This window comes from Brienomyrus brachyistius, chromosome 9 (assembly GCF_023856365.1).
Source record: "Brienomyrus brachyistius isolate T26 chromosome 9, BBRACH_0.4, whole genome shotgun sequence".
Taxonomy (NCBI): Eukaryota; Metazoa; Chordata; class Actinopteri; order Osteoglossiformes; family Mormyridae; genus Brienomyrus; species Brienomyrus brachyistius.
Window position 1 is genome coordinate 6,114,783 of NC_064541.1, and position 21,265 is coordinate 6,136,047.

The following is a 21,265-nucleotide window of genomic DNA, read 5'->3' on the forward strand; positions in this document are numbered from 1 at the left end:
AAGCGTATTTTCTAAAGCAATTCAAGGGTTGGGGAGAATAACATTTGGCAGCCTGCCGGCATTTAAGAATGTCCCCTTTTATAATGAAAAAACATTATCGCCCATTAAGATTTGTATAATTATGCTAATGTTATAATTATAATTTCAGATTTATTTTATTGAATGTTCTGTTTGTTGATTAAGCCTAAAAGTTCATTCACCTTCCCTAACTTATCCAGTAGTAGTGTGTCTGAAGCCTACCCTGGGGGGGGGGGGGGGGGGTGCACTGGACAAATGGCGAGGGTTCCAGACATGATAGCAGTCTATTGTGGGGCACATACTCACACACCAGTATAGAGAAGCTAATTCACCAGCCACATTTTTCAGATTGCAAATACGGGGAGAGTATGCAAATATCCCACACACCCAGACCCAGAAAAAATATAAAATATTTCATCATTAATACATCAGTCTTTTTGAATGACATTCATGCTCTTCTGTAAATGGTATTTTAAAAATGAAGTCATTCTTCATAGCAGAATCACTCAAAAATCTCTTTTCACTTGCAAACTAGTTTCTTACCATCATACATTGATACTCAGGGGTTTTGACATTGACCATTACTAATCCTATTAATTAACATCCATCCATCCATCCATTTTCCAAACCGCTTATCCTACTGGGTCGCGGGGGGTCCGGAGCCTATATTAATTAACTTGTAGTTTAAAAAAATATTCAAAACATAAAGGATTCAGATCAATCACACTTTGATTGGAGGTGGGATAAGAATCTGATTATAGAACAAGCATGAAGCTCAGCTGATCATTACATCCATCAAGAATGTCACATATTTGTTAGTAGATGTACTAGTGACAAGCCTTCATGGATTTGGGCTTCTATTGGCACTTTAATAACTTATGACACATTGATAATATAATATTGACTCAGCCCAGGGTTTGTGATCATGGTAGGCAGTACAGGCAGTCCCCATGTTATGAAAGCCTAACTGGTACTTACAAATGGACTGCTGTAAAACCTATTATATTAAAAATTCAAGTTAAATACAGTGGTTTGTAATAAGGAATGCACACATTACTTTGTGACGTACCTGAAAACATTGTATGGCTTTAGCTGTCCGTCAGCTTGGGTTACAGTACAGTACCATCTGTAGTTACTTTCAATATTACTGTATAATTATTAATATTATTCACTGTATTTTTTTCCGACTTCCTACCTAATTCAACTTAAAGACAGACTTAGGAAACAGATCTTGTTCGTAACCTGGGGACTGCCTGTGTTTTATATGTAACACAAATACTAGAGTACAATGCCTGCCCCAAAGTCTGATTTCTGTGATCTAGTCTTGGAGCATTAGGCAGGATAGAAATCAACGTTTTGCAGGCTGATGATATGTTGATGACACTTTGCCTGCCTCTATTCTTGGGTTGTGTATGCTCACCATCGTCCAGGCCAGTGTTTGACCTCTGCAGCCCGCCTCATCTGCTGGCTGTCAGTTATTTATTCAGGTATATAGGTAATTAGGCATGGATGACAAAATAATTATATTAATTGCACTATTCAAAATCAAGAATATGTTACTTGAGGACCAGTTGCCGTAAGTAACTGAACATCGTATGATGATTTGAACTTTAATAAAATAATATAGAAGGCTGTGTCTATGCATCTAGTCGAGTTAACTAAGGTGTGGCTTTGTAGCTTGGTAGGTAGCTGTATGTGTGGAGTTTAGATGTTCTCCTTATGTGTGGAGTTTACAGGGTTTCCCAGTGTGTGGAGTTTACACGTTTTACACGTGAGGAATATCCACATTTTCCCTGCGTTTCATGGGTTTCCTCCAAGTACTCCGGTTCCCTTGTGTAATCCAAAAACAAGTGATTTTCGGTGAATTTCATCCATTCCTCTTGCAGCCTCTTATTCTGGTCAGGGCCACAGTGTAGCCTGGAGCCTATCCTGGGCAACAAAGAGCAAATTATGAGGTAGACCCCAGATGGGACGCCAGTCCATCAGGTTCTGCTGAACTGCTGTCTCTAAATTGTGCACAGTGCGAGTGTGTACCCTGTGATTGGCTTGCATCTCATCCAGAGTGTCTCCTGCATTCTTTCCTGTTCTTCCTGGGATAGGTTTCAGGCTCACTGCCAGCTTGCACTGTATAGCCAGTTATGGAAGATAAATGATAGATTATTCAGTCCTTGAGGTAATTGTTCATAGGCCACAAATAAATCACTGATAAGGAAATAAAGAGCAAATGATAAACAATGAAAAAGTGAAGATATTTAGAAACATCTAGCAATTGTTCGGCATCTCAGTTATCCCTGCCGATAGTTTGAAATGAAAAGCAATTCTTCTACTACATGTGGTTAAAATGGTGTTTTAAAATTTCGAATGCAATTCATTTAGCAGTGTAATTAATTAAGGGCTGATGGACTAAAAACATTGTGAAATGTGAGGGTGGAGATCGGCAAATGCTTTTTCAATTCCGACAAAGATGAATGAAAAACTAAATTTGAATAATGCATCTAAGAGCCCTGCAGGTCATGTCTAGTTCAGAGTTTGCTAACGAAACACCTCCTGACTACATGTGCTCATATGCATGATTACATCTGCTATTGCTATTGTTATGCTATTTAGTGTTTCCCCTACCATTATATTATGGGGGCATCCCACCTCCCCAACGGCACCTCCCACCCCCCCCTTGAAGGTCAAGTTAATTTTATATAATTTTATTTAATTTTGTTTTCTATATATCGCCAGATCACAGCAGAAGTCATTTAAGGTTACCTTTCCTATAGAACAGGTCTGTACATTGTCCTTTTATTAAACAAACTAAATAGCTTCATGTTATTTATCTTATTTACACAACAGCTTGTCATTTTTGTCTCTACTCGGAGGAGCATGTACAATTCTCCTCTGCTCTCTCTATCGCACATGCTGAAGTTCCGCCCTAATGCACACGCACAGACACGTGCACACACACACAGGTGAGCGCACTCCCACCAGCGGACAGAGAGCGCGCGTCTGAAAATATGTCGCGTCAACCACCTGAAAAGCAGACAAAAATACCTTGTAATGTAAAATCTAGATTAGATTAAACTTCACTGTCATTGCACAAAGTACATTGTAAAGTCTAATGATATACACCAGGATTCCAAATCCAAACTAACAGAAGGGCTACTGTGGTACCAATGGCACATAATTTTAATGATGATGATGGGAGTCATCTGTCATGACACACAGTACATCGAGCTCTAATCTTCGCAAATTCACAGGGAGCTTCCGCTTCTAAAACTGGACCCTGATGCATATGAATTGAGTACTCATATAATACATTTGAATCAAGTACTGACCTGATGTATAAGGATCAAGTACTGACCTTATTTATTTGGATAAAGTATTGGTCTGATGAATATGAATCAAGTGCTGTGCTTGATGCATATGACACAAGTACTGTCCTTGATGCATAAAAATCAAGTAATAGACTGATGCATATGAATCAAGTACTGGAATGATGAGTATGAATGCAGTACTGGCATGATGCATATGAATGGAAGACTGGATTAATGGTTTCAAACTGGGTACTGTACTTTTGGTAAAGTGTTTATTTTTCCACTGGTGTGAAAAATGGTACCTAAAGTGCCAAACCAACTGGAATATATATATATATATATATATATATATATATATATATATATGTGTGTGTGTGTGTGTGTGTTTGTGTGTGTGTGTGTGTGTGTGTGTGTGTGTATGTGTGTGTGTGTGTGTACGTGCGCATGCGCACACTGGGAGCACTACTTTTTAGGCTCATTATTAAAGATGCAAAATTAACAACACTGAAAAGTTTAAAAGTTACTGTGAGAAATGGGATTCCACCATCACAACATGGACAAAGATGCGCACCGTACCCAAGCCAAGATTTTTAATATTAAAGATACAGTTTGTGCTTACATTAAGAGATATTATATATCACTAATATTTCTACATGATATGATTTTATGTGATCTGAATCATTTTCGCTATTGTTTTTGGCTTACGCAAAAACTCCAAAAATATGCCCATTTGATTGTTCGCAGCGAGTAACTGAGACAACATATTACAAGTTTGTGAATGTGAAGGGGGTCACTACACTTGATTCACATGGATCATACCAGCCCTAAGCGTGCTGAGCTTGACCCAAGGGAAGCTGTCAGCATCCTTTATGATGCAGGCGTTTTGAAAGCCTGATCTTTTGAGAGCTCGTGAGAGGATTTTTGCGTCTCTGACAGTTTTTAGTGTATCTGGCTTTATGCAGTGTGGATACCCGAATGATGTTTCAGGAGGCAGGTGGGGAACCATGGTGAGTTGATATGTGACAGGATATCCACCCTTTTTATTCTGATGTTCTCGAAACACTCCTTCAAGTTCTCATAGCTCAAATTGTGTCCAAAAGCAAGTAATATTATTAAAAAAGACAAAAAAAGGAATCGAAAATGAAAGGGGGTTTAAGAGACTCTCAAGAGATTGTTGTTCCTGTTGTTTATCAGATATCTGGACATAGGAGTGGCTCAGTGGGCATCTATGTTACCTCACATCTGCAGAGTTGGGGGGCTGAATCTGACCTCCTCTGTGTGTTTGTGGAATCTGCATATTCTTCCCAGGTCTTGCAGGTGTAGACTTTTGGCTAATGGGCGTCTCTGAATGGAGCAATGTTTCCCAATCTGGTCCTCAGGGACCTGCAGACAGTTCGCACTTTTGCTTTCGCCCTGCTCCCGGTAGGGAGCTGTTGGGGAGCAAAAATGTGGCCTCTTTGTCAGTGAGCTGGGAGGGAGCAAAAACATGGATCGTCTGTGGGTCCCTGAGGACCTGGTTGGGAAACACTGCCATTGAGAATAATTGTGTGTGTCCTGCAATAAACTGGCATCCCATCCTGGGTGTATCTCATCCTTGTGCACTGTGCTGTTTGGGATGGATTCCAGGTGAACAATAATCAAGGTTAGTACTTAGAAGATAGATAGATTGATTGCTTTGAAATTTATACAATATTTATGCTTTTGTAGTATAGTTGTCATCACTCATCACTCAAGCCTGCATGGATCGTTTGGTAGGTCTCCAGTAAGCAGATGATGGCGAAGGTCATAGACCACCTTCAACCAGCAGGCAGACAGCTGCATCGGTGGTTAAAGAGACGTAATCGTTGTTCCCTACTGAACTGGAGAACGAGCTTGTAGCTGGCCCTTCAGTGTTATGTAAAATTTCCTCATTAAATGACAGCGGCTCCATCTAATGGGGTCACAGCAACCGGGGGCACCTTAAAGCTGTCCCCATTGATGCAGAATTGCACTGCAATTTAGGGGGCGAGATCACACTTGATTTTCAAGGCGACAGCTTCTCGACCGGCATCATTTTGTGTCTGTCACAGTGTTCAGCAGGTAATTCTATGTGAAATGCCAAGTGGGCCCGGTTAATCATCGACGTGTCAGATGCCACGAAAGACCAAACTTCTCAAGAGGTTCTGATCCTACTACGTTCTTACGTACAATCCTGTCGGGTGGGGGGTGTAATCGACTGACTTTGAGTTATAAAGAAGTCTCTTTTTATCCAGTATCAAAAGCCTTTTTTGCTAATCTTTGCTATCTCTGCAGTAAATGTTTAGTGTATAAGAAATTGATGACGATAGGTTGTTAATGAAATGTATTTGTAACCAGAGACTGAAATATTTTTAAAGAACACTAAATCAACTAGTCTGTAGCTTGTTCTTTCTGTATTGTATCATTGAATTCAAGGAAATTGGGTGGAATGCTATCGTTCATATTCCTTTTGTTGCCATGGGTGTTCATTTTATAATTCAGAAGTTCAGGTTTGTGTGACTGGAATAATTTGGGTGACATAAATATAATTGGAGCTGAATTAATATTATGTTTCTGAAGGTGCCTTTGCTAAGGTCTTTTACATGCTTTTATTCATCATTTCAGAATAATAAGAGTATTGAGTATACATAATTTGATAAAGTAAATTGTATATGTGATACATGTATGTATAGGCATAATTTGTGCTCTGAAACACAAATGCTTTTATTAAGCTCTCAAGTTCTGATAATTTTGTCCATATACACTTCTGAAGAGTCAAATCTGTGATTAACACTTAGAATCAACATCCATCCATCCATCCATCCATGCATCCATCTTTGAACCACAGATGAAGAACCATATGAATGTATGCATCACACATCATACAATTCATACAATATAAAGGCATGTTGGTATAAAAGTGGACATTCTTAATTGCATTTCATTTGACTATTGGCTGATTACAGTGTATCTGAAAGTGATAATAGTGAAACAACTGAGTATTTTGGTGAAAATAACCATGGATCTGCAATGGGCCGCGGGCGATTTACTGTAGAAGCTGTCTAACCTCTCCCTGCATTTACGAGCTAAAACCAACCAGAGCTGAGCCGCTCCCTGCTTCACTGCATCTTCACATAAGCGTCGGCCGATAAGAGCAGGAGCGGACACTTCAGTGAGTGACGTTTTATTACATGCTGCAGGTTCTGGGGTCAACTGCATAGACATTTCATATTGAACAGGAATAAGCAGTAGCACTCAACTGCATTCCTCACATTTTCGCCCTCTGAGAGTTGATGGAAGCATTTATTCAGTACAGATTAGGGGTGTGGAGAAGGAGAAACTAGGACTACTTTACCTTCTTGTCTTTTATTTTGAAGCAAAATGTTTAAGCTGACCGATACATATGGAATCTGGGATATGAAGCTGTCTACCGAATGGATGCTTTGTTGATTAGATACATCTAGGCGAGTGTGGCCTCTGAATCTGAGAGCATCGAATCTCCATAGATGGGAAAGGAAACCATTCTTTAAACTAAATCAACAAATTCCAGGGAGGAGAATGAATGTTCAGTTTGACTAGTTTTGACATTTGTTCACTAACTCAGATAAGTGGATTTTGTTCTGTGCTCAACGTTTTAACTCCCCTGCTTAGCCTAATGTGATTTTCATTTATTGTAACTTATTTAGAATTAACCACCTTGGTGGATGGTGTTGTTAAGAAAAGTATAAATGAATGTCATCTGAAAGAAAAGACTTGGCTTTTTTTAAAGAACCAGCTGCCAGGGACTAAAGCAGGCAGTGTCTGCAGCATATGCTATGTTATTTTTTGAGTCCATATAGCTTTGTGGTGCTGATAACGCTCAAACAATGGGACTCTAAAGTCACAGCGACAAAAGGTGAACATGGGACACATGCTCATTCTGCTTGAACAGCACTACAGGAAATGGGAAAAAAACAAAAGCAAAACAACACTCAATAAACTAAACTGTTGATTAAATTCAATGGTCCTCTCATCCAGTATCCAAATTAACACATCAAATTAAAGCTGCCATCTTCTCAACTGCGTGTGGAATTTGACTCGACTATTCAGCTGAAGTTTACAGTTTTGTCAAAATGTATTAGGTCTGGGTGCTAATCCAAGAGCGTAGCGGAATGAAGTGTTTGATCTGTTATGCTGTCCACAGAGGATGTGTTTTGCTGTGATGTTTGCCAATTTTGTCCCTTTAGTCACTTTAATAATCCAATAAGTTTTGCAATTCAGTTCTCCAAGTTGTCGGACAGTGCAGTTTTGCACTGGTTGCTTAAAGTTGCTTTAAAAGTATGACAACAGCTAAGAGAGAATAGCATTATGGGTGCTGTGGTTGGTTTTGCAGGTGTGAACCTCTCTGTAACCCTGACCTGGATAAGCAGTAGAAAGACGGATGGATGGATGGATGGATGGATCTTGTTTCTAATACAAAACTAGATGGCCAGTGCAATGCAGCACGATTGATTCCTGCTTTGCCACTGAGAGAGATGAGAATGAAAGCCAGCTAGGCAGCTGCCTGCATAGAGCACTGGGAAATACTGCAGAACTAAGAGTAAAAGCTACCGTACTGCAGTTTATTGGGTTTCTACAGTTCAGCCACCAGTATCAGGAACAGGCCCCCAGGTTACAAACGAGATCCTATGCCTAAGTTTGTGAGAAAAATAACAATACAGGCATTGTGGTGCAGTGGTTAGCACTGCTGCCTCACACCTTTGGGACCCAGGTTCGAGTCTCCGCCTGGGTCACATGTGTGTGGAGTTTGCATGTTCTCCCCATGTTGTTGTGGGGTTTCCTCCGGGTACTCCGGTTTCCCCCCACAGTCCAAAAACATGCTGAGGCTAATTGGACTTGTTAAATTGCCCATAGGTGTGCATGTGTGCCTGAATGGTGTGTGAGTGCGCCCTGCGATGGGCTGGCCCCCCCATCCTGGGTTGTTCCCTGCCTCGTGCCCATTGCTTCCAGGATAGGCTCTAGACCCCCCGCGACCCATCAGGATAAGCGGTTTGGAAAATGGATGGATAACAATACAGTACATAATACAGTCGAACCTCGTTACAAGACGGGATATCAAAAACGTGTACGTTATAAGCATAGAACGCTGTAATCACTTAGTGCAAGATGGATGAAAGAACTCACGAAATATCCATGTAATTGATAAAACTTTAATAGAACAGACCCTTAAATTGACTACAAAACGAACACATTATTACTTGTTAAATAATTCGGCAAAGCTCATTTGGATCCTTGAAATTTTCCTTAAATTACTCACGGTTACTTAGTGCCGGCCGGCGATAAACGGCAACGAAAATACACAACGGCTGGTCAAAATGGATTTTTAAAATAAACATTTGCATCCAAATTGGCATTTGGCCTGAAAATATTAATGAAATATTGGTCAAATTAAATCATAAAATCCTTTATTATTCTGAATTCACAATTACCAGCATGACCGGTATTTCACAAGGTTTAATAAACAAAGAATACGCACACAACGCTTAACAAGCCATTACTACGCAGTCCAGTAACGGTCGGTCAAGGCAACTCATTTAACGCAGGAAGTTACAACGCAATAGACAAATGTGCATTGTCGGGCGAAGATCAGGTAGATACAGGTAGATGCATCGACACAAGTTGTGGTGGGCGGGGAGAGCGCTGTACGTTGGTTAGTTTTCGTATTTTCTCTAGAAATTTGGATGTTGTGTCGAAGTTTACGCTGTAAGGGTGTACGCTGTAAACAATGGCTGCTATTGGAATAATACATAGGTTAAAACGGGCATTAGAAATCTGTACGTTGAAAAGGTGAAAACGTTGTATCCGAGGTACGTAGTAACGAGGTTCGACTGTAATAATAACAACGATACAGTAATAATGAACGTAGCCACATACGGTACTGTACTGTGCCTCAAGCTGATGAATCGCTGAAGACGCGCAATGTTTTCACGAGCATCAAAAAGTAGCGCGTGCATTAGTTATTATAAACCATTATATCTAACCTGAATTCTTAATATAATAGGCTTTACAGCAGTCCGTCCATTAGTTAGAGCCGTCCGTAAGTCAGGTGTCCTTAACTCAGGGATTGTCTCTACAGTCTTTCTCCTGATTTTCTGAATGAGCTACAAGGTTGTGCAACAATACCACATATGAGCAAACTTTAATTCACAAAAACAGCTTTATTGCAGTGGGAAAAGATGTGGTGTGCTATATTCCAAGGGTGGGTGACAATTAATCTCTCCTTCGTCTTTATGATTCTCCAGGATAAACATTTTGATCTGTTAGGTGACAGAGAGATTAATGTGCACACCTAACATAAATAATGCCAATTATTGGCCTACAAAGTCTGCTGATAGCTCTTTCTCATTTTCATTTCCCAGCACATAAACATTACTGGTTTCATTCAGGTTTTCTGAAGATTAGCCTATATTTATCTGAGTTTAAAGGCCCAGAGTGATGTATAATTTTCTGCAAAATGCTTGTTATACAGTACATCCTTTGCATTTCCTTACACTAGACCATAAATTGTGATGTCTGTTTAGGAGACTTTTGTACTTTTGTGTGCTATCGTATACCACAATACCACTGGATTGCTGCTACATTCTTGCCGACAAGGTCTGAATTTGTGTGTTTGATTGTTGGACATAAACAGAGTTTTGATGAACACCGAAAGTAAACACCACACTCCTCTAGACGAGGGAGGAGTACAGGACCCAGTCGCTCTCTAAAAGAAACCAGTACATGGAAAGATCAAGAAAATCTAAAGTACTCCTCTATAAATGGTAACATACTGGACATTATCTGCCAGATCTCCTAAAAATCATCTAAATGCAGCGGAATTGCTAAAAATTAGACAACGTCATGAACAATTCTGTCCATCCTCTGTGTGGGACTCTATCTCTCAGCACCATTACCCACCAGCTCATTCCACATCTACTGGGGATCCTGTCGGCCTGCTGCCATCAGGCAACATACTGCCTCCTACTGATGTGCCACCCCCCATCCATCTCTCCATCCATTCATCCATGCATCCATCCCATTTTTGCAGAAGCAAAATTCTAGTGTTAACGGTTTTAAATGTAGCATGCGCTAATTTAATATTATTATTTATATTTATTTATTCAATATTCATTTTCAGGATATTGTGTTTGCTTATACTGCGTACTTCTGAAATATATGCTCGCATTGTCATGTTGTTATTTTTTTTAATACAGTACGTGAGCAATTATTTGCAAATAGCTTTCTAGCTAGCACAACAGATTTAATTTTTTCCTGGAGAGAAACATAATATTTTAAATTTCATGCCGTATTGTAACAAAGGTTCGTACTGTGCTGGAACAATGCCGTGCTTCCGTAGCGTGGGAAAGACGGTCCAGCCCGACCTCCCATGTGGGAGATGGTTGAGTCAGTGATTAATTCGGATCGGATCAGCCCATGAGGAATTGGGGTCCAGGTGCAACTCTGCTGTGGAGCTATTTTTGTATGTCCCCAGTCGAAGCTCCGACTGATACAGCGCAGCAAGCGATCGTCTCTGGGAGCTGAACAAGCCGCTCATGTTGCGCTCGAGTGCCGTAATGTTGGGAAACTATTTTGCATTTTTACATGAAATCAAATGTTGCTTTATTTGCCATTTGTACAAGCAGAGTGCCGGTGTTGTGCCCTAAACTGCCCCCCTGCCACGGATTGCCTCCCCTGACGTCATCGCTCCATTTAAAGCCAAAGTCGTTTCTCCAGCGCAGCAGAAGCGAACGCTCGCTGTAAATTCATTTTCTTGCCCTAAACCGATTGAAAAACTCACTCAAAGTAGTTGTTTATGATGCCTTTTTACATTCCAACCTCAAATTATCATTTACAACCTCCTGTAATTCGTCACAAATGTGACGGTAACTTTTTCATTAAAACGCTGCAGTAATGCTTTTCTTCTCGACAATGCTCGTCTGTGCAAATACATTTATTCATGTTATAGAAATTGCTTTGGGCTGGGCCATAAGGAAAAGATTCTAGCTGGGGGGGCATTCTGTGGCAAGGTGGCCCGCTATAAAATGCCCCCCCCCCCCCAGCTAGAATCTTTTCATTATGGCCCAGCCCAAAGTAATTTCTACAACATAAATAAGGGACAAATATGAGTATGGATTTGTGACGAATTACAGGAGGTTGTGAATGATAATTTAAGGTTGGAATGTAAAAAGGCATAATAAACAACTACTTTGAGTGAGTTTTTTCAGTCGGTTTAGGGCAAGAAAGAATTTAAAGATCGTTCGCTTTTGCTGCGCCGGAGAAACGACTTTACCTTTAAATGAAGCGATGACATCAGGGGGGGCAATCCGTGGCAGGGGAGCAGTTTAGGGCACAACACTTGTGCATCGGAGTGCTTCTCTTCACATACCCTGGCCAGCTTTCGTTTGAGACAAAAACACATATGGAGATGAAAGCAAAACTTGGGGTTTGAGTGCTGGTCAGCCATGTATCTCGCGGCCCTGGAGTAATTTTCTGCATTGCAAAATGCGTCTTCCTGCATGAGCAAGAATGCACGTTGTTATGTTTGTACAGCGTTACAAAAAAACTAAAAACAACATGCTGCACTTTAATAATGACAAGAAAGGGATTCCTAAAAGGGACTTTGCCGCGTGTCCTGGATATTCATTCAAGCGTCAGCAAACTAAGTGCTGTTAACCAATACACCAGATGTTTTTATGTCGTTATGGATTTATGGAGGTTTAAAGTGAACTTTTAAAAGGGCTCTCCCATAGCATACAAACTCCGGATCACCCAGGACTGACACACAAAACAATTTAGAGACATTAATAAAGCTGAATTTATGTTTTTGGATACAGAAAAGAAACCAGATTGCTTAAAAAAATACCCTGCCCAATGCAGGAAGAACGTACACGGTCTCCGCATACTATTAGAATACAACACAACAGGATTCGAACCCCAAACCCTGGAGGTTTGAAGCAGCAAAGTAACCACAGAGAGTCACTGTGCATGAGTGCGAGTGTATGTGTGCGTGTGCATGCATGTTTGTCTCACCCATCCATCCATTCATCCATCCATGTTGAAACTAAAGAATTAGTTGACCTATCCGAAAATGAAAAAAAAAAATTCTGCTGAGTTTTCTATGCAGATATTAACCGTGAAGCTGTTGCCAGATGTCATCGGTATACTAGATTAGAGAAGTATTTTGAGGTTCATTATTAATACATTTTGAAAGGGACTCGGGGGAATTATGCATAAATAATAGCGGTCCAGTGCTTTATGTACCTTACTAACAAGTGGCGCATTACACAGTAAGAATTATTAGCCTGAACTGGATTAAAACATGACGCATAAGGGCTCCACAAGGCTTTCGTATTTACAGACCGCGGCGACATTCTGGAGCGAGCCGTGTTATTAGTGCATTACAGCTAAAAATAAATGATGATGCCATCTTTGTGTTTTCCAACTCCCCTTCCCTCCGTCGCATAATTCAGTCACCAGCATTTGATTTCAGGGCAGTAAAAAGGACAATGTATGCGCCAAAGTAAACTTCCTGATTCTCTGAGTTCTCTCATGCTTATCGCATGTTCTCGCTGAACAGTACGTCTTTGGTATTGTTGTCCACGCAGGATGATACAGTTAGTTCACTTGAATCTCGGAATTCTATGAAATTTAGAGTTTTTTTTTTTTTTTTTGGGGGCCATAATGTTTTCAATGTTAATGTAATGTGCCGTTATTATATAAAAATACTACCACCCATAATTACATTTAAGAATCACTGAAATGTAACTTACAGTACTAATACTAGCAACATTTTATTACTAGATAATGGCATCCTGTCCATACTCAATATTTGGCACCTTGTGTAACCTAGGGCAGGATTTAAGCTCGCAGCAACCTTGTTCTTAAGCAGTACTGGAAAATGGATGGATGGATGGATGATATATCACAGTATTAGGTGCTAGGTGCACATTTTTTTCTGTTACAGAAGAAGCCAGTCAGTAACATTTTTGAAGTTAACATTAGCTATTAAATTAACAAATACAGCCAAATAATGCTTATACTCATTTATCGTAAAATTCCATTGACAACTGAAGATCTGTAGTAGACAGGCATTGCCCAAAGTTCCATGCCACCTGCTGTGAAGAGCTGCAAAACAAAAAATGACAGTAAGTAAATATAAAATGTTTGGAGAAGGAAGACAGTTATGTAAATGACTGAATTTTAAGGAATACTGAGGAAAAAGATCCAAAGGAAGTATACCGGAAAAAAGCCTTCATCAAATCCAGTCTGCTATCAAACAGGCGTGTTTCCAAACACTCATAAATTTGCACAGGCTCAGAAGGAACACGGATAAAATTAAGCTAAGGGCAGGAAAATCAAAGTAGGCAAATGCAAACAGACCTCACAGCATGGTACCAATACCACTAAATACGCGACATGTATGTCACGTTTCCAGAGCAGGGGAATTAGAAGCGACAATGTCAAAATGGGGTGGGTGGGGCTACCCTGCACTGGTTTAGCTCACTTTAGCCCAAAGGGAACCAGTAAAACAACCAATGGGAAGCGGGTAATATCTGTCAGTGCTTGTCTTTTTTCTTCATTACTAATTAAAACAGGGATCATTTTAATACACTGCAGTTAATAAATTATTAAATATGACAAACTAGATCTGGGACACCAGGGAAGAAGAAGGAACAGACAAACTAGAACGACAATGAGGATTTAGATAAGAGTCAAACTGGAGCTACTTCGTCTTTCTCATTTAAGACTGATGAATGCAGATTCACACTGCTTATCCTCACTGTCTCATTTCAGACTGATGAATGCAGATTCACACTGCTTATCCTCACTGTCTCATTTCAGACTTATGAATGCAGATTCACACTGCTTATCCTTACTGTCTCATTTCAGACTTATGAATGCAGATTCACACTGCTTATCCTCACTGTCTCATTTCAGACAGATGAATGCAGATTCACACTGCTTATCCTCACTGTCTCATTTCAGACTTATGAATGCAGATTCACACTGCTTATCCTCACTGTCTCATTTCAGACTGATGAATGCAGATTCACACTGCTTATCCTCACTGTCTCATTTCAGACTGATGAATGCAGATTCACACTGCTTATCCTCACTGTCTCATTTCAGACTGATGAATGCAGATTCACACTGCTTATCCTCACTGTTTCTCATTTCAGACTGATGAATGCAGATTCACACTGCTTATCCTCACTGTCTCATTTCAGACTGATGAATGCAGATTCACACTGCTTATCCTCACTGTCTCATTTCAGACTGATGAATGCAGATTCACACTGCTTATCCTCACTGTCTCATTTCAGACTGATGAATGCAGATTCACACTGCTTATCCTCACTGTCTCATTTCAGACTGATGAATGCAGATTCACACTGCTTATCCTCACTGTCTCATTTTAGACTGATGAATGCAGATTCACACTGCTTATCCTCACTGTTTTCCTGCCATTAAAACCAAAAACGGAGCACTTTTTGATATTTAAAGGATAACTGTGGCATCTTTTGATTTTGCCTGAATGTGCATGCTTTTCTTCTTGTAGAGGCTCTATCCACAGGTTACGGTATTAATGTGCTGGAATGTACCCCTATGGATGTTGTGAAGTACACTGACTTTTGAAAATATTTTTGATCAGAAGATTGAAATAAGTGGGAAGTTAAAATGAAATATATTAATTATTGCATAAATTGTACTTCTTTGGGAAGCCATAGAATTATACACTCTCTTTTAGCTGAATGTTAATTTATATATGGATTTATGGTCCTCAGAACAGTTGTACCCCCAAAACTAATTCACTGTTCATCTCTAGATATGAATTATAATTTAATTTGAATTTTGAATCAGAATAGAATAAAATTTGCATCTAACAACGCAAAAAGAATTGGTACTGCAAAGTGTATTTGCACACCCATGGTGAAACCAGAGTAACAGCTAGTATGGAAAGCAGTGTCCTGCCCCATGCGGGGGACCAGGGGCTTCTTGACCTTGTAAAAGCATCAGAAAGCCCAAAAAAAAAATAAAGAACCCAGAATAGCTGCCGCCCGCCACCAGCAGTTCTCTGACTGATATATTATTTCTGTTAATTGCTGAGGCCTTGTGTTTATTGAAGAACCCGTGCAGAAAAAAATCCACCTTGAATGGTCAAAGCTGCAAAGCAGAGAAGTACGGAAAAATGGAAATATTGAGTGGCGAGGGAAAAGAAGCCAGTGACGCAAATGGAGAAAGATCAGACTGAATCTGAATAATAATGATAATAATAATAATAATAACATTCATCTGCAATGGGTTGGTGCCCCATCCTGGGTCGTTCCCTGCCTCGCGTCCCTAGACTCTGGACCCCCTGCAACCCTGAATAGGCCAGGTGGCTACAGAAAATGGATGGATGGACAGTAACATTCATGGTTTGCTCTCTTTTTCATACCAAGAGTTGAAACGTTCAAAATATACTATAAATATCAGACAGCACTCATTAAATATAAGCACAAACTGAATCAATATTACACTTGAGAAATATTATTATTGAAATGATTAGACATTGAAATGATTATCTATAATAAGTGAAAGCTAACCTCCTAGAGTCTAGATGTTACAGAGCAATTAGACATATAAATGGTAGAGTAATTGTTTTTTCGAGAATACATGAAACACTGAAATGTTGATGGTCTACAAGGAAAATGATCTGGGCCGTGTTTATTTCAGAAGAAAGGATAAATGTTTCTTTTTCTTGAGGTGGTGTAATGGCTTCACACCTCCAGAGCTGTGGGGTTTACCTGGGGGTGGTGTGATAGTGAGTGTGAGTTCTGTGATAGACTGGCATTTCCTGCCCTGTACCCTGTGCTTCCAGATATAGACTGGCATGTCCTGCCCTGTACCGTATGCTACCCGTAATGAACTGGCATTTTCTGCCCTGTATCCTATGCTTCTATAATAGACTGGCAATTCCTGCCCGGTTCCTTATGCTTCCTGTAATAGACTGGGATTCCTTGGATCTCCTTGTTCTCTCCTGGGCACAACAGAAAAGATCACCATTATAAATTCACATATGGCAACTGAGGAGTTTAACTCGATATCAGCTTGTTCCTGCCATTCTCTGATTCAGTATAAATTAAATCTGTTGCTGAGACTATACTCAGACAACGGAAATAAATCATTTAACACTCTGATGTGGCTCTACTCTGGCCTTATCCTGAAGAACTTGAAGATCAATTCTATCCCAATAGTGACTGTATTTGGCATTATAGTCCTGATTTGCACTCAGATGGCCCACAGCGCTTCATTGTTTCATGCTTCATTTTATTGAACCACAAGATGGCTGCTCTACCCTCCCACATTAAGCTTAAAAATGATACATCACTAATTCTGAGAAATTACATATAAAATATGAGCTGACACTGAAATTTTCACATAAAAAAATACATAAACAGGGAAAATGTCCCCTCTAAACTGGTAAGCAAGGCTGAATATTATGGCTACTGAGTATATATTAAAGTTTAATTGTTAGTTTATTTTTTTGGCTGATTGATTGCTCTTTTGTGATAATATACTGTATTAAAGCATAATGTGCTTTATGGGTTTATGTAGGCTGTATGGTTCTGAAGTCCTCTGAGCTTAAATTTGCAGTGAATTTGCAGTGTAAAAATACGCATTTACAACATCAACATGTGACCCTCTAGATTTTGTAACATTTGGCACCTCCATCAGGAGTAATGGTTCAGCCCAATTTTCCATGTAGATGGAGACCTACAGCTGGTCCTACAGCTTGGCAGGGCTTCGGTCCATTATCCTTAACAGGAACTCATCGATATTTTTCTGCTGTCTCCCATGAACTGCTTCTGTCTGGCAGTAACATTTCATCTCGATGTCGTTGTTCCCTCAACCCTGAAGCTACAGAGAATGGGCCTTAGCACAAATGCAGGTTTTTATTTTCATCAAAAGAGAGAAAAAACTTAATTACAGCATCTTATCTTTTGCCATTATGCTATAGTCTTCCAAGGGATCATCTAAAAGCTGCCTTACTGACAGGTGAGACAGCTGACGTTGTTGTTTTACAGAGGTTTCCACCTTGGTATCTTCCTAAGCACCTGGTTTTTGTTCAGTGATTTCCTTTTGATGGCCTCATGATGCTGGTTAATACAGCAGTAGTGTGTCTATGGTCAGAGCAGCCATGGGGTCACCTTGGGGTCTGTCTCAGCTGATGCAGGATTGTATGCTTTGTGTGGTCACCTTGGGGTCTTTCTCAGCTGATGCAGGATTGTATGCCTTGTGTGGTCACTTTGGGGTCTGTCTTAACTGATGCAGGATTGTATGCTTTGTGTGGTCACTTTGGGGTCTATCTCAGCTGATGCAGGATTGTATGCCTTGTGTGGTCACTTTGGGGTCTATCTCAGCTGATGCTGGATTGTATGCTTTATGTGGTCACTTTGGGGTCTATCTCAGCTGATGCAGGATTGTATGCCTTGTGTGGTCACTTTGGGGTCTGTCTCAGCTGATGTAGGATTGTATGCTTTATGTGGTCACTTTGGGGTCTATCTCAGCTGATGCAGGATTGTATGCCTTGTGTGGTCACTTTGGGGTCTGTCTCAGCTGATGTAGGGTTGTATGCTTTATGTGGTCACTTTGGGGTCTATCTCAGCTGATGCAAGATTGTATGCTTTGTGTGGTCACCTTGGGGTCTATCTCAGCTGATGCAGGATTGTATGCCTTGTGTGGTCACTTTGGGGTCTATCTCAGCTGATGTAGGATTGTATGCTTTATGTGATCACTTTGGGGTCTATCTCAGCTGATGCAGGATTGTATGCCTTGTGTGGTCACTTTGGGGTCTGTCTCAGCTGATGTAGGATTGTATGCTTTATGTGGTCACTTTGGGGTCTATCTCAGCTGATGCAGGATTGTATGCCTTGTGTGGTCACTTTGGGGTCTGTCTCAGCTGATGTAGGGTTGTATGCTTTATGTGGTCACTTTGGGGTCTATCTCAGCTGATGCAGGATTGTATGCCTTTTGTGGTCACTTTGGGGTCTGTCTCAGCTGATGCAGGATTGTATGCTTTGTGTGGTCACTTTGGGGTCTATCTCAGCTGATGCAGGATTGTATGCTTTGTGTGGTCACCTTGTGGTCTATCTCAGCTGATGCAGGATTGTATGCCTTGTGTGGTCACCTTGGGGTCTATCTCAGCTGATGCAGTATTGTATGCTTTATGTGGTCACTTTGGGGTCTATCTCAGCTGATGCAGGATTGTATGCTCTGTGTGGTCACTTTGGGGTCTGTCTCAGCTGATACTGGATTGTATGCCTTGTGTGGTCACTTTGGGGTCTATCTCAGCTGATGCAAGATTGTATGCTTTGTGTGGTCACCTTGGGGTCTATCTCAGCTGATGCAGGATTGTATGCCTTGTGTGGTCACTTTGGGGTCTATCTCAGCTGATGCAGGATTGTATGCTTTGTGTGGTCACCTTGTGGTCTATCTCAGCTGATGCAGGATTGTATGCCTTGTGTGGTCACTTTGGGGTCTGTCTCAGCTGATGCAGGATTGTATGCTTTGTGTGGTCACCTTGGAGTCTGTCTCAGCTGATGCAGGATTGTATGCTTTGTGTGGTCACTTTGGGGTCTATCTCAGCTGATGCAGGATTGTATGCCTTGTGTGGTCACTTTGGGGTCTGTCTCAGCTGATGTAGGATTGTATGCTTTATGTGGTCACTTTGGGGTCTGTCTCAGCTGATGCAGGATTGTATGCCTTGTGTGGTCACTTTGGGGTCTATCTCAGCTGATGCAGGATTGTATGCTTTGTGTGGTCACTTTGGGGTCTGTCTCAGCTGATGCAGGATTGTATGCTGTGTGTGGTCACCTTGGGGTCTGTCTCAGCTGATGCAGGATTGTATGCTTTGTGTGGTCACTTTGGGGTCTATCTCAGCTGATGCAGGATTGTATGCTTTGTGTGGTCACTTTGGGGTCTGTCTCAGCTGATGCAGGATTGTATGCTTTGTGTGGTCACTTTGGGGTCTGTCTCAGCTGATGCAGGATTGTATGCTGTGTGTGGTCACCTTGGGGTCTGTCTCAGCTGATGCAGGACTGTATGCTTTGCGTGGTCACTTCTGAGAAGAACTGCAATAAGGCTGTTTTCAACATCTGTCCTGTGACCATGGACTGAACAAGTCCTTGCACACGGTTTCGTGGCCTTTTCCAGCTTCATAAGCATCATCAACTTTTTCTTTTTTCTGAGGTGCTCACAAATTTCATTCAGGAGACACAAGCATGTCATGACAAGAGGAGGAGTGTAAAGATACATTCAGATTAAAACCTTATTACCCCTCTGTCCCCATGATCGGAGTGTCACCGTTTCATATCCTGAGTAATTTCACCATTGGGTTCTTGAGCGAGGCCCTTAATCCCCAAGTGCTCCATGGACTAGCTGACCCCACTTTCTGAATTGCATATGGTTTTGGATCAAATTGCTGGCTAAATAAATGTAAATTATTATTAATCAGTTACAGGGGCAAACATTCTGACTGCATCTTGTAAATATATAGGTTTGTTTTTGGTTGATCAACATGAAGAACCTGACTCACCATAACCCCTAAATAGAGCCAATTGCCATCCTTTTATCTACTTTCCCCAACACAATGACTTAATGTTTTTAAATACACTAGTGGCCAAAATTGTGGAAACACTTCCAATTATCAGTGACTGCAGAATTCTTTTTAACTGTTGCACGAGTTACTTATTTAATCCATCCATCCATCCATTTTCCAAACCACTTATCCTACTGGGTCGCGGGGGGTCCGGAGCCTATCCCGGAATCAATGGGCACGAGGCAGGGAACCACCCAGAATGGGGGGCCAGCCCATCGCAGGGCACACTCACACACCATTCACACCTACGAGCAATTCTTTGACTGTTTATAAACATTACCACTAATATTTATGTAGTGATTATTGAAGAGTAATGGGCAAAAATGCTAGTTGTTTCCACAATTTTGGCCACTAGTATAAATAGATGCTTTTGTTTAATCAGATTCTCCTGCAGAGTATTGGCATTGAAATGACTGGAGTTTTTATTCACTGTGTTTGGTTTACGTCTTTGTGCCTGTAAGTTTAATGAAAAAGCTTTTCCACTTAAAGACACAGCTTGCTTTCGATTTTGCAGGTGTCCTTCTTCCTCTTCATCATCTTCGTGGTCTACACCATGCTCCCGTTTTCCATGCGTGATGCCATCATTGCCAGTGCGCTCACCTCGTCTTCCCACACCGTGGTGCTCAGCGTGTGCCTGTCCGTCACCGCCGAAAAGATGGAGTCCTCTTTGTGGCAGGTGAGTGACCCATTCTCTGTTATACGCTCTACAAGAGAATTTAAATCACGGGTGACAAAGGAACCATCTAAATTACTCCAACTATGACATATGTTTCAACAAGCTGTTTGCAGAGTAAAGTGTGATTCCGTCAGACGTAGCATTGGCATGAAAGTATGGTCCATAATTCCTAATTCCATAAGTCCCGCAATGATTGATCTTACACAAGCTAAGCTATGGTAGCCTGAAACTCTTCTTACCAGTCTAAGTCACAGTGGCCATGCTGAGCAGTTGGTCTTTCGGCTGTAGACTGTTATTTCCGAGCACCTGAGATTAAGACTGACTGTAACAGTAGTAATAATCTGTCATTCCTAATCACTCTCATCTGATGATGTGACACATACACCTCTCACATTATTTTCATCATATTTTAACTGCCAAGTAATTTCTATACAATGTTTCTTTGTCGATAGACAAATGTTAATTATATGTCTTCTTTAGAAAATAGTCATCCACTTGTGCACAACTGTACAGTTGCAAGAAAAAGTATGTGAACCTTTTGTAATTATATGTATTTCTGCACAAATTGGTCTTAACATGTGATCTAATCTTTCTCAGTCACAACAATAGACA

The 21,265-nt window shown here is 40.8% G+C and overlaps 1 protein-coding gene and 1 long non-coding RNA gene across 4 annotated transcripts in view; one reads left to right on the top strand and one right to left on the bottom strand.

The window, feature by feature from the left end:
• The window catches only part of adcy2a (adenylate cyclase 2a), a 78,722-nt gene that overhangs the window by 5,758 nt on the left and 51,699 nt on the right, over positions 1–21,265 (top strand). For all 3 annotated transcript variants that reach the window (XM_049025495.1, XM_049025496.1, XM_049025494.1), the window contains one exon: positions 20,492–20,653. In XM_049025495.1, the coding sequence (XP_048881452.1) occupies positions 20,492–20,653 (162 nt within the window). The remainder of the gene's footprint in view (positions 1–20,491; positions 20,654–21,265) is intronic.
• LOC125748844 (uncharacterized) lies at positions 1,055–12,412 on the bottom strand. The gene is made up of 3 exons (XR_007399696.1): positions 12,366–12,412; positions 2,053–2,142; positions 1,055–1,947 (listed from the first exon to the last, which is right to left on the bottom strand). It is a non-coding gene; the product is annotated as an uncharacterized LOC125748844 (long non-coding RNA).